The following is a 17796-nucleotide window of genomic DNA, read 5'->3' as shown; positions in this document are numbered from 1 at the left end:
GGATCCTCTCTTGTCTTCCAACAGCGCTCTGAATCATGTCATATTCTAGTTGGATTTTATTTGAACAGTGATTTTTTTATTTGTCTAAACATTTTCTTATATAGAAGATTATTTCTTTTGGAGTTTCTGCTGACTACTTTTGTTGAAAGGAGAAATATGCCCTTTTATTTCTTTGCTAGGATTTTTGAGCTTCAGAGTCATTTCCATGTTGAATACAGTCTGCTTTCTTCTTAATGTAATTTTTTCCCCACAAATCCTTCCTGTTATAATTTGCACCAATTACTTTAGAGGCACAACTGTCATCTCAGTGCTTCTTTTGACTGCCTGCTGTTGGATCCCATGGCTTCTTCATCTTGGATTCCCCTCTTGCTTTCTTTATAATTTTCTCTGAGTAGCTACTTTTTAAACATTTTTTTCCCCACAGAAAGTTGCATAGGAGTTGAATTTTCAGTCTTTGTATATCTGAAATTTTCTTTGTGTCCCTTTATGTCTCTTATGCCCCATATTTGTCCCACATGCTGAGTATGCAATTCTAGATTCAAAATCACTTTCCCATAGAAATTCTATTCTAGCATCAAGTGCTCTTGAGAAGTCTGTTAGTATTATTTTTTTATAGGTGAAATTTTCTCTGGCTTTGGAAACTTTTAGAATCTTTATTTTTTTCCCATGTATCCATGGGCCCTTTTCAATTTGAATATTTGTGCCATTCTTTAGCTCTGGTAGAATTTTTCTTCATTTCTTCCTTTCCATATACTCTATTCCCTCTGGAGTAATTTTTATTTTATTAAAAAATTAATTAATTTGACTGCATCAATCTTAATTGTAGCATGCAGGCCTAGTTGTCACATGGTGTGTGGGATCTTAGTTCCCTGACCAGGGGTTGAATCCACGTCCCCTGCATCAGAAGGCGGATTCTTAACCACTGGACCACCAGCGAAGTCCCTGGAGTGACTTGTAATTGAATGTGACAACTCTTACATCATCCATGTTGCTTAATGTTCATCTCATTTTCTGTCTCTGACCTATGTACAGCATTCTGAGAGATATCCTTGTCTTTGTCTTCCTGATGTTGTGTTTGTATTTTTTTGGGCACAATCAATTATATTTGTAATTGTCAGTAATTTGCCACTGTTTTATAGCATTAATATTTTTATTTTATTGTGTGATATCATCCAGAGTGTCTATGAGCATTTGGATTATTAAAAGTGTTGCTCTGTTTTTGAAATTACATCTTTCTCCTCTAAGTTCCTTGTGCTGTCCACTGGTCCCCCTCTGCTCAGTCTAAATCTACCTGAATGATTTTCTCTATCAAAGGTTTTGCTTTGATACAATTCTGATTCCCAAATCTATGTCTTTAGCCTCTGTCACTTTTCACGGCCCCAGAATCATGAATATCTAGCCAATGCCTGCTGAAGAACTCAGTATAATGTGTACAAAATCATTTTCTCCATATTCCTTCTCTCAGGTTAACTACCATCATGTCTTTAATTAAGCTGGAAATCCAGACATTATCTTTGACTAGTTCCTTCCCCTCTTTCCCATTAACCAAGTCCTGAGGATTCTCTTTTTATTTTTATCCCCAATTCTACATATGAGAAGATTGAAGCACAGAGAAGTTAAGTGCCCAAGTTCACAGAGCTAATAAGTGGTAGAACTCTAGTATTTGAACCCAACCTTGTCCCCCTAGACCCTGTGCTATTTATCCCAGTGTAATAAGCCAGTGAGTCTCACACTTGATCATGCATTAGAATTACTTGGAGGGCTCTCTCCTAGCGATGAGTTCCTGTATCAGCAGGTCTGAGGTGATGGATTTTTTTTTGCATTTCTGACAAGCTGTGGGTGATACTGATGCTGCCAGTGCATGGACACTGTTCTAGGCTGCTAATCAATTTATTTATTGATATTGTCTATTTTTCTCTCTCCTCAGCTAAAATAGAAGTTCCTTAGGGCAGGAGTTTCTTGTTTTCTTTTTTTTTAGTGTCCACATTCCCAGCATCTAGCAAAGTTGTTCTGACAGGTAGTACGCCCTCAATGAACGTTTACTTGAATTAATGAATAAATGAGGTAGTGGTTCTGGCCTCTTTGTATAAGTGTATTTTTGCCTGAATGAAATTTCTGTGTATTTCAGGATTTTTCATGTTTTATCAGTCACATACTGATTGGCATAGAGGGGCTATGTACTCAAAGGTTTTGTAAGGTTGTTAATTGCATGACTTTAAAATACTCTGAAGCCAAACATCTATTGTATTTGGCTCACTATTCTTTCTGGAATGGGCCGCTGTCTGCCTGTTCGTTTATACTGACATTGTATGGAAAGAGGCTCTTTTGCCTTTTAGCAGATTTAAACATTTCTTTCCTAAAAAGCACCTTCCTTGATGTAAAATGACTCCATCATAAATGTGATGGCTTATAGGAATTGTGATACATTTACTTTCCAGTATTCAGGCTTCTTCAAATGCCTGTATGATATGGAGTAGTTAAGTGGGAGGTTGGGGCACTTTATCTCAGCCAGCTTGGCTCTGGATCACCAACAACCAACAAGAAATTTCTGATGGCTTGAGAACTTTCTTTGATTCTGGCAGTCAAAGTTTGGTTTATTGGTATTTTCTTATATGTTACTGTTTTTTTCAAAATAGGAACACTAAATTTTTCTTATTGTAACAGAATTTGCATGAACTTACTGAAATCATCACTAGTCATATTAACCGCCTTCGTGAAATAGTTTCAGAAATGCGGCGTTCTTTGGGGACACCACAGATGCTACCCTGTGTAAGTATGAGAACATTTTTACTACTTCCATAAACCTATATTTCCTAAAGAACCACTCAGTTAGAAATGAGAGAGAGCTAATAACTCTGAGATTAGCAAGACTGATCTATACTTTAGCAGTAGGTTGGAAACTTCTGTTGGAAGAATGCTAAAGTTTAGATTTGAGACATGATGCTGAATATTTTTGTTTGTAACCATAAGGTATAAAATACAATCAAACTGTAGGTATGAAGAGGAATAAAAATCATATAATCAAAATTCAGCATTTATACTTGACTGTGGAAAATGATATTGCAGGGAAAATAAGTTATTAATGATTTTACCTACTTTTCAATGTTTATTTGTACTCACAGATGATTTATACTGGCTATGTGTCATTTTAGAGATCATCTGGATTTACACATAAAGGTTTTGACTGTATACCTCATGGAAAAATTAATGTCTAGAATTCAAAGAAAGGAGCTTAACCCATCCTGTTCTTTTATCCTGGACAGGGAGATGATAACCCATCTTTACCAGCAGAGAGGCAGGAAAATGATGCTGAGACCAATCCAGGAGGAATATCTCTTCAGTCAGCAGCATCCCCTGAAGTGCAGCAACCAGAGCTCAGAGAGAGTCCACCACTTCCCAGGATTGTCTCTACATGCTCATTACAGCCGAATCATGACTCAGGCAGCCCGGATACTAGGCTTGCTCTTCTGTCCATTTTCAATGAAGATGATGAAAGTACTAACAGTATTCTCTTATCTGCCCAGTATTCTCTAGCAGAACCTACAGCATATCTTCCACAAGCAGAATCCAGTCTGCCCGACAACTTTGAGACAGTGAGATATTCAACTATAAATAACAGCATGAACCCAGACAGTGCCTTGCCATCTCTCTGCATCCCTCCCAATTTTGGTGAGTTTGAAATGGCACACATTGTAAATAGCATCTTGGTAACCTAGATTAAAAAGCTTCCTCAGTGCAAACTAGTGCTGGCAGGTTTTCGATTCAATGGACATGAACTTGGGCAAACTCTGAGAGATGGTGAAGGACAGGGAGGCCTGGCATGCTGCAGTCCATGGGTTCACAGTCCAGGAGTCGGACACGACTGGGTGACAGAACAACAACAACAACAACAAAAATACTGAGATAATTGTAGCTTCACATGTAGTTGTAAGAAATAATACAGAGTCATAGCCTTTACACAATTTCCCAAAGTGATAACATCTTGTGAAACTATGGTAAAATATTACAACCAGGATATTGATGTTGATATAATCCATGGGTCATATTCAACTGTTCCCAGTTTGACTTGTATTCATCTGTGTGTCTGTACTTTTCGTTTTATTCTGATTTATCATGTGATAAGGTTTGTATGTCCACCTCCGTAGTCAAGGGACAGAACAGTTCCATCACATGGATCACTTGTGTTGCCTTTTTATAACCATGCCCATCACCCTCTGGTGACCTGGCCCTCTTCATTCCCTTATCCTTAATTCTTAGAAACCACTTATCTATTCTTCATCTCTAGAACTTTGTCACTTCAAAATTGTTATATATTTGGAGGCATATAGTATATAACATTTTGATGCTGGCTTTTTTCACTCAGTATAACGCCCTGGAGATTAAACCAGGTTGTTCAGTAGTTCCTTCCTTTTTATTGCTCAGTACTGCTACTTGGTATGGATGTGTCATAGTTTAACCATTCATCTGTTTAAGAAAATTTAAAGTTTTGTAATCCAGGTTTTTATGTTAGGACTAAGGCTGCTGTGAATCTTCATATACAGGTTTTTGTGTAAATAGAAGTTTTCATTTCTCTGACATGAATACCCAAGAGTGCAATTGCTTGCTATATATTAACCGTGTTTAATTTTATGAGAAACTACCAGGCTTCCCTGGTGGCTCAGATGGTAAAGAATCTGCCCGCAATGCAGGAGATCAGGGTTTGATCCCTGGGTTGGAAAGATTCCCTGAGAAGGGAATGGTAACCCACTCCAGTATTCTTGCTTGGAGAGTCCCATGCACAGAGGGCCTGGCAGGCTATAGTCCATGGGTTGCAAAGAGTCAGACATGCAAAGCGACTGTCACTTTGTACTTTCACCTGTTTTCCAGTGTAGGTGTACCATTTTCCATTCCTGCCAGAAAGATATGAATGATCCAGTTTCCCTGGAGCCATATTTCTGCTCTCTTCCTTGTTCTTTCTTCCTGTTCATGATTCCTTCTTTCATTATATTCTATCTGGTAGGAGATTTTCTTTTAAAAAAAAAAATTTATTTATTTATTTTGTATTTTACTTTAAAATACTGTATTGGTTTTGCCATACATTGACATGAATCTGCCACGGGTGTACATTAGTTCCCAATCCTGAACCCCCCTCCCACCTCTCTCCCCATATCATCTCTCTGGGTCATTTACTTTAAGAATAAGTCTGCCAAGGGCAAAACCTTTTAGTTTTCCTTTGTGTGATAATGTCTCTGTTTCCTCTTCTTTTCTGAAGGACAGTTTCACTCAGTATGGAATTCCTGGATGAGAATTTTTGTATTATAGCCCTTGAAAACTTTTTATTTGTAGAAACACCAGGAGGAGCAGAAACCAGCCTTGTAAGCAGCACTGAGACAATGCATTACCCAACTTTACAGGAAAATGGCAGTGGCCAGGATACTGTCTCATCTGTCTTCATTCCTCCCAATTTTGGTGAGTTTGAAATGATATGCATTGCAAGTAGCACTGTTTCATCTAGATTCCTTAATGCAACTCCATGGTAGCTCTTTTATATATTATGCTTTTAATCTTGAGGTAATTTTAGATTCATGTGTACTTGTAAGAAATTAGAGATCCTGTTTTTGCTTCATCTATCTTCCTTAATAAAAACATCTTGCAAAACTATAGTAAAATTAAAAAAAAAACAGTATACTGACATTGATTAAATCCACATGTGTGTGTGTGCATTTAGTTCTGTGCAATTTTATTTCATGCATCAGTGTGTTTGCTCTGGGCTTCCCTGGTGGCTCAGATGGTAAAGAATCTGCCTGCAATGCAGGAGACCAGGGTTCGATCCCTGGGTTGGAAAGATTTCCTGAAGAAGGGAATGGCTACCCACTCCAGTATTCTTACTTGGAGAATTCCATGGACAGAGAAGCCTGGTTGGATACAGTCCATGGGTCGCAAAGAGTCAGACATGACTGAGCGACTAACACACACACACAGAGTCATGATACAGAACATTTCCATCATTATCACAAATATCCTTCATATTGCCCTTTTCTTAACCACAGCTACTTCCTTCTGGTCACCCTTTCCTCCCACCCTGCCCCATCCTAACACCCCAGGCCAGCCCAAAATCGACTTTCTATGATTTTGTCATTTGAATATTGTTATTTAGATGGAATAAGTACTATAGAACCTTTTGGGCATGGCTTTTTTTTTTTTTTAACTGAACATAGATGGCTCAAGTGGTAAAGAATATACCTGCCACTGTAAGAGATACAGGAGATGTGGGTTTGATCTCTGGGGTGGAGGGATCCCCTGGAGGAAGAAATGGCAAAGCACTCCAGTATTCTTGCCTGGAAGATCCCATGGACAGAGGAGCCTGGTGGGCTACAGGACATGGGGTCGCAAAGAGTTGGACATGACTGAGCACATGCACACACACATTGCTTGTATCAAGAGTTTCTTCCTTTTTATTGTTGAGTTGTATTCTATGGTATGGGTGTGTAACTGTTTATTTGTTCACCCATTGCAGGACATATGGAATATTTCTTATTTTTCACTGTTACAAGTTTAGCTCTATGAATAGTCTTTGCCAGCTTTCGCATAAATATAAATCTACATTTCTTTGAGATGAATGCCCACGAGGGCAATTCTGGGTCACATGTAATTCCATGTTTTGTTTTATAAGAAACTGCTAAAATTATTTTTCAGAGGAGCTGTGTAATTTTTCCTTCTACCCATAATATATGTGTGATACAATTTTTCTTCATGTATATTTATTCTCTTTCCATTGTTCTTTCTCCTTGATGCTCAGAGAAACAAGTTCTTTTAGTTTTCCTTCATGTAAGAATATATTTATTTCCCATTTCTTAATGAGGCATAGTTTTACTGCATATGGAATTAATGATTGACAGTTACTTTCTTAAGCACTCAAAAAATGTTTTTACTGTAACTATGCCAGAGGTAGCAGAAACCAGCCTAGAGAACAACCCTGAGACAATGAGTTACCCAACATTATCAGGAAATGACAGTGGCCCGAGTTCATCATCAGTCAACCTCCCACCCAGTTTTGGTGAGTTTCAAATAATATATAGTGTAAGTAGCACTATGTAATCTAGATGCATCAGCAGCCTTAATGCAAGTTAGCAGTAGCCTGTTTTTTTAAATTAAACTTTTTTATTTTAGAATAATTTTAGATTCACATACATTTATAAGAAAAAAATAAACTAAATTTAATGAACTCACCAAAAAAAAGAAATAATATAAAAGACCCCTTTTACACTTGACCCTTTTTTCTCAGTGATAACATCTCGCAAAACTAGTAAAATATCACAATTCAGGTATTGACATTGATATAATACACAGATGTTACTGAGATGTCCCTAGTTTTACTTGTGGTAATTTGTATATGTTTATATTGATTTCTGTCTGATTTCATCATGTAAGTGGATGTAATATCCACAACCATGTCAAGACATAGAAACATTTCCATTACCATAAGGATGCCTCTTCTTACCCCTTTACAGCCACTCCCACCTCTCTTAGATGACCCTCCCCTTCCCCATTGTTCATTCCCTAGCCCCTGGCAAACACTGATTTCTATAATTTTGTCACTTCAAGAACATTATACAAAAGGAATCTTATGGTACTTTGAGGATTTTTTCACTCGGCATAATTCCTTGAGGATTCATCCATGTTGTTGCATGTACAAAACTTCCTTTTTTTTTGCTGAATAGTTTTACAGGATTTCAATATGCAGTAATTGTTTCTAACCACTCAGCCATGGAAGGATGTTAGTTTCTTCCCCATGGTTTTTAGTATTAAGAGTAATGATGTTATGAACATCCATGTACTGGTTTTTGTATAAATGTAAGTTCTAATTTTTCTGTCTTGAATTCCAAGAGTGCAATTTTTGAGTCTTATGGTAATAGCATGTTTAATTTTGTAAGAAAATGCCAGTTTTCTGGAGAGGTTGTACCATTTTTCATTCTTACCAGCAGTGATCCATTTTCTTTACATTCATATTTCTGTTCTGATTCATAGCTCTTTCTTTCTTCCTGATGCTCCCAATTTTCTTCTTTCATCCTATCCTTTCTGTTTGAAGATATTCCTTTAACCTTTTCATATGAGTAAGTCTGCTAGGGACTGATCTGATTCTTTTAGTCTTCCTTTGTTTCAAAATGTTTCACCTTCCTCTGTTTCACCTTTTACTTGAAGGATAGTTTCATTTCATGTAGAATTCAGGATTGAGAGTTCTTTTCTTTCAGGGGTTGAAAAATTCATCCTTACACAAATGCCAATAATGGAAGAAACTGGTGTGGAAAACAGCTCTCAGACAGTGTATTATCCAGCTTTATTGGGAAGTATCACTGGGCTAGGTACTGACTTTTCATCTCACTCTGCCCCACCTAATTTTGGTGAGTTTGAAATAATACATATTGTGAGTAGCACTGTTTAGTCTAGATCCATCCACATCCTTATTACAAGCCAGTTGTAGCTCTTAAAACTTTTTGGTATAATTTAAGATTCACATGCAGCTGTAAAAATAATGCACAGAGACCCTGTTAATGCTTTACTTATTTTTCCCAATGACTACATCTTGCAAAACACTGGTACAGTGTCACAACCCATATACTGACATTGATACAACCCACAGACGTTATTGAGGTGCCTCCAGTTTTACGTGTATGTGTGTGTACACTTCCATGTGTGTATTTAGCACTATGCAGTGAGTGAGTACACCACAGTCAAGGTAGAGATCATTACCATCACTCAAGGATCCCTTGCTACTGCTTTTATACAAGCGCAATCAGCCTTTGCTTCCTCTAAGACCCATCGCTAACACCTGGCTACCGTTGATCTCTTCTCTGTTTCTAAAATTTTGTCTCAGATGGTTATATAAGTGGAATAACATACCATATAACTTTGGGATTGGCTTCTTTCACTCAGCCTAATTCCCTGAAGAGTCATCTAGTTTGTGGCATGTGTCAATAGTTTATTACTATTACTGCTGCAGAATATTCCATGCAATGGATATACAACATTTTAACTCTTCACCTGTTGAAGGGCGTCTGGATTTTTTTTTTTTTTCCAGTTTTTGGCTATTAGGAGTAAAGCAGCTATACATATTCATGTACATACTTTTGTGTAAATATAAATTTTTATTTCTGAATAGTTCCTTCCTATTGATAAAGAGTTTTCCATGGTGTGTATGTATGTATACACACACAATGGTTTTTTTTTTTAATTCGTACATTGAAGGAAATTTGTTTTTTTCTTTCTGAGATTTTTTTTTTAATTCATACATTGCAGGAAATTTGTTTTTTTTTTCTTTCCGAGTTTTTGGATACTTCAAGTAAAGTGCTGTGAACATTGATGTATTGATTTTTGTGTAAATATAAATTTCCATCTCTCTGTCATGAATGCCAAAAGTGCAGTTGCTGGGTCTTATAAGTAATAGAATGTTTAGTTTTATTAGAAACTGCCAAACAATTTTCCAGAGAGGCTGTGCCATTTTACATTTCCAGCAGCAAAGTGTGGTTGATCCATTTCTCTCCATCCGTATCTCTGATCTGTCCATTGTTATTTAATCCTTCATGATGCTCTAAGATTCCTTCTTTAATAATATCTTTTCTTTTTTTGAAGATTTTCCTTTAGCCATTTTTAAGGGAAACTCTGCTAAGGAAAATTTAAAGATCTTTTTTCCTTTGTGTCATAATGTCTTTATTTACCATTCTTTCCTGAAGGACAGTCTCACCCAGTATAGAGTTCACACTTGAGAGTTCTTATCTTTCAGCAGTTGAAAAAGTTATACTTATAGAAATGCCAGGACAAGCAGAAACCACCGTGGATAACAGCTGTCAGACAGTGGGAAATGAAACTGTAGTGGGAAGTGAAACTATAGTGGGAAATGACAGTGACCCAGATGTGGGCTCTTCACATCCCTCCATTCTACCCAGTATTGGTGAGTTTGAAATGATATTTTGACATATATTTAATCTAGATTCCTCACTCTCCATAGTGTAGGATAGAGATAACTCTTTCTAATAAAAGTCTTTATTTTCAGAAAATTTATCTGCACATGCAGTTATAATAAATAGGACAGAGCAATCCTGGGTTCTGATTACCCAGTGTTCCCCAGTGGTAAAATGGTATCTACCATTGTAAAATGGTAAAATGGTATCATCTTACAGAATGATAGAAAATTACCACAACCAAGATGTCAACATGATACCATCCACAGGTATTACTGCGATGCCCCCAGTTTCACTTGCATTAATATGTGTGTATTGAGCTCTATACAGTTTTTCATATGTACAGATCACGTATCTTCTGTGACTGGTAAGTCGGAACAGTTGCATCACTGCCATGTTCTCTCATATTTCTCTTTTATAACCACACCCATCTCACTTCAACTGACATTTGCCCTCTACTCCTACCCTCTGCCCTGTTTCATGGTAACTATGAATCTCTTCTCCAGATCTATTATTTGTCGCTTCAGCATTGTTATATAAATGGAATCATGTGGTGTTTGAGATTGGTTTCTTCCTTCAGTGTAATTCCCTAGAGATTCATTCATACTGTTGTGTGTAGCAATGGTTCCTTCTTTTTTATTTCTGAGTATTATTTCATGGTGTGAATGTACCACGGTTTATTTTTCTGTTCATCTGTTGAAAATATCTGTGTTTCCGGTTTTTGACTGTTAAGGGTAAAGTGAAAGTGAAGTTGGAGTTGCTCAGTCCTGTCCGACTCTTTGTGACCCCATGGACTGTAGCCTACCAGGCTCCTCTGTCCCTGGGATTTTCCAGGCAATAGTACTGGAGTAGATTGCCATTTCCTTCTCCAGGGGATCTTCCCAACCCAGGGATCAAACCCGGGTCTCCTGCATTGTAGACAGACGGTTTACCATCTGAGCCAAAGTTGATATGAATATTTATTCATCAGTTCAGTTTACTTCAGTCTCTCAGTCGTGTCCGACTCTTTGTGAACTCATGAACTGCAGCACGCCAGGCCTCCCTGTCCATCAACAATACCCAGAGTCCAACCAAACCTGTGTCCATTGTGTCGGTGATGCCATCCAACCATATCATCCTCTGTCATCCCCTTCTCCTCCTGCCCCCAATCCCTCCCAGCGTCAGGGTCTTTTCCAATGAGTCAACTCTTCGCATGAGGTGGCCAAAGTACTGGAGTTTCAGCTTTAGCATCATTCCTTCCCAAAGAACACCCAGGACTGATCTCCTTTAGAATGGACTGGTTGGATCTCCTTGCAGTCCAAGGGACTCTCAAGAGTCTTCTCCAACACCACAGTTCAAAAGCATCAATTCTTCGGCACTTAGCTTTCTTTATACTCCAACTCTCACATCCATACATGACTACTAGAAAAACCACAGTGTTGACTAGATGGACCTTTGTTGGCAAAGTAATGTCTCTGCTTTTTAATATGCTGTCTAATGTTGGTCATAACTTTCCTTCCAAGGAGTAAGCGTCTTTTAATTTCATGGCTGCAGTCACCATCTGCAGTGATTTTGGAGCCCCCCAAAATAAAGACTGACACTGTTTCCACTGTTTCCCCATCTATTTCCCATGAAGTGATGGGACTAGATGCCATGATCTTCGTTTTCTGAATGTTGAGCTTTAAGCCAACTTTTTTACTCTCCTCTTTCACTTTCATCAAGAGGCTTTTTAGTTCCTCTTCACTTTCTGCCATAAGGATGGTGGTCTCTGCAAATCTGAGGTTATTGATATTTCTCCCAGAAATTTGGAAAACTCAGCAGCGGCCACAGGACTGGAAAAGGTCAGTTTTCATTCCAATCCCAAAGAAAGGCAATGCCAAAGAATGCTCAAACTACCGCACAATTGCACTCAGCTCACACACTAGTAAAGTAATGCTCAAAATTCTCCAAGCCAGGCTTCAGCAATACGTGAACCATGAATTTCCAGATGTTCATGCTGGTTTTAGAAAAGGCAGAGGAATCAGAGATCAAATTGCCAACATCCGCTGGATCATCAAAAAAGCAAGAGAGTTCCAGAAAAACATCTATTTCTGCCTTATTGACTATGCCAGAGCCTTTGACGGTGTGGATCACAAGAAACTGTGGAAAATTCTGAAAGAGATGGGAATACCAGACCACCTGACCTGCCTCTTGAGAAACCTATATGCAGGTCAGGAAGCAACAGTTAGAACTGGACATGGAACAACAGACTGGTTCCAAATAGGAAAAGGAGTACATCAAGGCTGTATATTGTCACCCTGCTTATTTAACTTCTATGCAGAGTACATCATGAGAAACGCTGGACTGGAAGAAGCACAAGCTAGAATCAAGATTGCCGGGAGAAATGTCGACAACTGCATCCTTAGTTTATAAGAAATTGTCAAAATCCTTTCCAGGGTAGCTGTACCATTTTCCATTCCTTCCAGCCATGTATGAGTGATCTGATTTCTCTGCATCCATATTTATGTTCTTTCCATTGTTCTTCTCTTTCTTAATGCTCCAGAATTCTATTATACTTTTTCCTATAGCCATTTTAAGCATAAATCAGTTAGTGACAAATACTTTTGGTTTTCCTTTGTGAATATTTTTTTTTCTTCATTACTGGAAGATAGTTTCATCAGATATAGGTATGAGGGTGGAGTCTTTTCTCACAGCATTTAAAGAACATTTTACTAACAGAAATGTTGGTCAAAGCAGAAACCGGCTGGGAAAATGACACTCCAGTGATGAATCAGCCACCTCTCTTGGAATATGGCAGTGATGAAGATGCTTCATATATCTTAATCTCTTCCGATTCTGGTGAGTTTGTAATGATACATATTATAAGTAGCACTATTTAATTTAGGTTTATTAACACCCTTAATATGAGCTTTTCCTAATTAAAAATTAAGTTGTTTTTAAAGAAAATTTTAGCTGCACATGCCATTATTAAAAAAATAGATTTTGTGTATACTTTACCAAGTTTCCCACAAAGATAACATCTTACAAAATTATAATACAATATCAGAACCAGGATATAGACATTGATAAAATGCACGGATTTTATTGAGCTGTCTTTAGTTTTATGTGTATTTGTGTGTGTTTATGTTTGTGTATGTGATTTAATATTATATCATTTTGCAACCTGAATACATTTCCATATCCTCCATGACAGTCAAGATTCAGAACATTTCCATTACCGCAAGGATTCTCCCTTTTGCCCTTTATTTTATTTTTATTTTTTATTTATTTTTTTTATCCAAAAATATTTTATTGCCTTAGAGAATTTGGGAAGAATGTTTATTTTTAGATCCCCACCCCACATTGAAACAAAATATAATAAAAGGAATGTCACAGCAGTAAATGGGTCATTCTGAAGGGCAATACAGAATTATCTTTATTTTTCTACCATTCTTCTCTCATGCTCCTACCACTACCATTCCCTGTACCTGCCCTCAGCAACTACTAATCTGTTTTCATTCTTTATAATTTTGCCATTTCAAGAGTTTTATATAGACTTACATAATATGTAACCTTTGGCGATTGCCTTTTTCATTCACCATAATTCCCTGGAGATTTATCTAAGTTGCTGTGTAGATCAATACTTTTTTATTGTTGAGTACTCCATGGTATGTGTGTACCATCGTTTATCTGTTCACCAGTTGAAGGATTTCTGAGTTGTTAACAGTTTTTGGCTATTTGCAGTAGAGCTACTGTGAATGCTCGTGTATAGGTTTCTGTATGAACATCAGTTTTCACTTCTCTGGGCTAACACCCAAGAGCACAGTTAGTTGCAGGGTCCTATGATAATTGTAAGCTGAGTTTTGTAAAATATTGCCAAACTGTTTTCCAGTGTAGCTGTACCATTTTATAGTCCCACTAGCAATGTATGAATGATCTAGTTTCTTTGCATGTGTACTTCTACTCTTTCTTTTTTATTATTAATATTTTTAGAAAGTTTTTTATTAAAAAAATTTGGGGAGTGCTGCATCACATGGCATGTGGGATGTTAGTTCCCTGACCAGGGATCAAACTCATGGCTTCTGCAGTGTAAGCACTGAGTCTTAACCACTGGACCACCAGGGAAGTCCCTTTGTTCTCTCTATTGTTCTTTCTTCCTTCCTCATGCTCCAAAGTTCCTTTCTTCATCACATCCTTTTCGTCAGCTAAGTCAGCCGTGACATTTTTTTTTTAGTTTTCTTTTGTCTAGGGATGTCTTTATTTTTCCTTCATTTCTGAATGATAGTTTTGTCTGAAATAAAAATTACTGTTGAGATTTCTTGTCTTTCAGTACTTGAAAATGTTTTCCTTATCAAAATGTTGTTCAAACAGAATCCAGCACAGAAATGAGTTCTGAAGCAGAGAATCATGGAAGTGTAATAAAAAATGACAGTAACCAACAAACGGATTCAGAACCTTTCTTCGTAGCTTCTGGATTTGGTGAGTTTGAAGTGACACTTATTATGAGTAGTACTCTAATTTAGACCCATCAGCATTCTTAATATTAATTCCTAGTGATTGCTTTTTCAACATTAGACTTTTCATTTTGAGATATTTCAGAATCAAATGTAGTTGCAAGAAGTAATACAGAGAGATCTTATGTACTCTTTACCCAATATCTCCCAATAGTATTATTTTACAAAAATATAGTAAAATATGACAACTAAGATTTTGAGATTGATATGATCCACAGATCTTTTCGGATGTACTGAGTTTTACTTGTATTTGTGTGTATGTGTGTGTGTGTGTGTGTGTGTGTGTGGTTGGTTCTCTGCACCTTTGTAAAGTGTTAAGATTTGGATATTCACCACTACCAGTCATGATACAGAATTGTTCTGTCACTCTCAAGAACCATCTTTTGTCTTTTTATAAACATACCCACATCTTTCTTGTCATTCCTTAACTGCCTTCATCTGCAATCCATCCAAATATTAATGTGTTCTCTCTATAATTTTGTCATTGCAAGACAATGTTCTATTAATCGACTCATATTATTTAATATTTCAATTCATTTGAGTTCAGTCCCTCAGTCGTGTCCAACTCTTTGCAACCCCATGAACTGCAGCACCCCAGGCCTCCCTGTCAATCACCAACTCCCAGAGCCTACGCAAGCTCATGTCCATTGAGTCAGTGATGCCATCCAACCATCTCATCCTCTGTCGTCCCCTTCTCTTCCTACCTTCAATCTTTCTCAACATCAGGGGCTTTTCAAATGAGTCAGCTCTTCGTATCAGGTGGCCAAAATATTGGCATTTCAGCTTCAACATTAGTCCTTCCAATGAACGCGCAGGACTGATTTCCTTAAGGATGGACTGGTTGGATCTTACAGTCCAAGGGACTCTCAAGAGTCTTCTCCAGCACCACAGTTCAAAAGCATCAATTCTTCTGCACTCAGCTTGCTTTATAGTCCAACTCTCAGATCCACACATGACTATTGGAAAAACCATAGCCTTGACTAGACAGACCTTTGTTGGCAAAGTAATGTCTCTGCTTTTTAATATGCTGTCTAGGTTGGTCATAACTTTCCTTTCAAGGAGTAAGCGTCTTTTAATTTCATGGCTGCAATTACCATCTGCAGTGATTTGGGAGCCCAGAAAAATAAAGTCAGCCACTGTTCCCACTGTCCCCATCTATTTGCCATGAAGTGATGGGACCAGATGCCATGATCTTAGTTTTCTGAATGTTGAGCTTTAAGCCAACTTTTTCATTCTCCTCTTTCACTTTCATCAAGAGGCTTTTTAGGTCCTCTTCACTTTCTGCCATCTGGGTAGTATCATCTGCATATCTGAGGTTATTGATATTTCTCCCAGCAATTTTGATTCCAGCTTGTGCTTCTTCCAGCCCAGTGTTTCTCATGATGTACTCTGCATAGAAGTTAAATAAGCAGGGTGACAGTATACAGCCTTGACATACTCCTTTTCCTATTTGGAACCAGTCTGTTGTTCCATGTCCAGTTCTAACTGTTGCTTCCTGACCTGCATATGGGTTTCTTAGGAGGCAGATCAGGTGGTCTGGCATTCCCATCTCTTTCAGAATTTTCCACAGTTTATTGTGTGATCCACACAGTCAAAGACTCCCTTGAGATCCATCCAAGTTGCTGCATGTATTAGTAGTTCCTTCCTTTTTTGTTGCTGAGCACTATTCCATGGAATTGATGTACCATGATTTGTTTATCTGTTCACCTAATGAAGGATATCTGGGTTGTTTCCAGTTTTTAAGTATTAAGAGTAAAGTTGCTGTAAACATTCTTGTACAGGTTTTTGTCTGAACATAGTTTTCGCTTCCCTATGATAAATGCTCAAGAGCTCAGTTGCTGGGTAGTATGATAATTGCATGTTAAGTTTTATAAGAAACAGGCAAACTATTTTCAGAATGACTGATTTTATAGTCCCACCAGCAATGTATAAGTAATTGATTCTCTCTGCATCCTCACTGCAATTTGGTATTTTCACTATTTTTAAAAATTTTATCCATTCTGATAGGTATACATTAATACTTTGTTGTGGGTTTAATATGCATTTGCCTTGGATAATGGTGTGCAGCATCTTCACATGTGCTAATTTTCCATCTGTATGTTCTTTATCTGAAATGTCTGTTCATTAATTTTTTTCTTTTTTTTACTGCTGTGTTTTGGGAGTTGTTTAGATATTTGGGATACTAATCTTTTGTTGTTTATGTGGTTTGCAAATATTTTCTTCCTATCTGCAGCTTTCCTTGTCATCCTTTCTACAGGTGTTTTTGTTTTGTTTTGCAGAGAGAAAATTTTTAATTTTTTGAGGTTCAATTTATACTTTCTTTTTATGGATTTTACACTTTTAGTATAGAGTCTGTGAACTCTTTGTCTAGTCTTTGATCCCCAATTTTTTCTCCTGTTTTTTCTAAAGGTTTTATATTTTACAGTTCACATTTGAGTTAATTTTGTATAAGGTGTGAGATGTAGGTTGAGGTTCTTCTTTTATTTTTTTTCCCTATGCCTATCCAGTTGCTGCAGCACAATCTTTCCTCCATTGAATTGCTTTTATACAGTAATAAAAAAACCGTTAGATCTATTTCTGGGTTCTCTATGGTTTTCCACTGATCTATGTTTCTACCTCTCTGCCAAACCACAACCTTGTGATTGTTGTTGTTATACAGTAAACGTTGTCATCAGGTAGATTGATTCCTGCTACTTTATTCTTCTTTTTCAACAATCATTTAAAATATTCTAGGTCCTGTGCCTTTCCATCCTCATTTTAGAGTAAGCTTGTTTATGTTTCCCCCCAAAATTGCTGGGATTTTGATGGGAATTGTGTTAAACCCACAGATAAAACTTGGGCTTGTAGATTCCTTTTTTGGGGGAGCTTTTTAATTGCAAATCTAATTTCCTTGATGGTTATAGGACTATTTAGATAGTCTCTGTCAGAGAAGGAAGGCAATGGCACCCCACTCCAGTACTCTTGCCTGGAAAATCCCATGGATGGAGGAGCCTGGTGGGCTGCAGTCCATGGGGTCGCTGAGGGTCAGACACGACTGAGCAACTTCACTTTCACTTTTCCCTTTCATGCATTGGAGAAGGAAATGGCAACCCACCCCAGTGTTCTTGCCTGGAGAATCCCAGGGATGGGGGAGCCTGGTGGGCTGCCGTCTATGGCGTCGCACAGAGTTGGGCACGACTGAAGTGACTTAGCAGCAGCAGCAGATTGTCTCTGTAATCTTGGTTAAGTTTTAGTATTTGCAATTTTGGGAGAATTGGTACAGTTCTTCTAAGTTATCAAATCTGTGAGGGTAAACTGAAAGTATTCCCTATTATCTTTTTAATGTCTGCTAAATATCCCATTGCATTCCTGATATTGATGATTTGTATCACCTCTCTTATTTTTGT

At 37.6% G+C, this 17796-nt stretch overlaps 1 protein-coding gene across 1 annotated transcript in view; it reads left to right on the top strand.

The window, feature by feature from the left end:
• Positions 1-3269: 3269 nt before the first annotated feature.
• The window catches only part of BEND2 (BEN domain containing 2), a 30978-nt gene continuing 16451 nt past the window's right edge, over positions 3270-17796 (top strand). The window contains exons 1-4 of the mRNA XM_070289807.1: positions 3270-3669; positions 5326-5448; positions 12654-12755; positions 14268-14375. Of these exons, the coding sequence (XP_070145908.1) occupies positions 3621-3669; positions 5326-5448; positions 12654-12755; positions 14268-14375 (382 nt within the window). The 5' untranslated portion in view covers positions 3270-3620. The remainder of the gene's footprint in view (positions 3670-5325; positions 5449-12653; positions 12756-14267; positions 14376-17796) is intronic.

The sequence above is a fragment of the Ovis canadensis genome, chromosome X (genome assembly GCF_042477335.2).
Source record: "Ovis canadensis isolate MfBH-ARS-UI-01 breed Bighorn chromosome X, ARS-UI_OviCan_v2, whole genome shotgun sequence".
In the NCBI taxonomy this organism is placed as follows: Eukaryota; Metazoa; Chordata; class Mammalia; order Artiodactyla; family Bovidae; genus Ovis; species Ovis canadensis.
The sequence above is the reverse complement of the archived record's forward strand: the minus strand, read 5'-3'. Positions and strand labels throughout refer to the sequence as shown.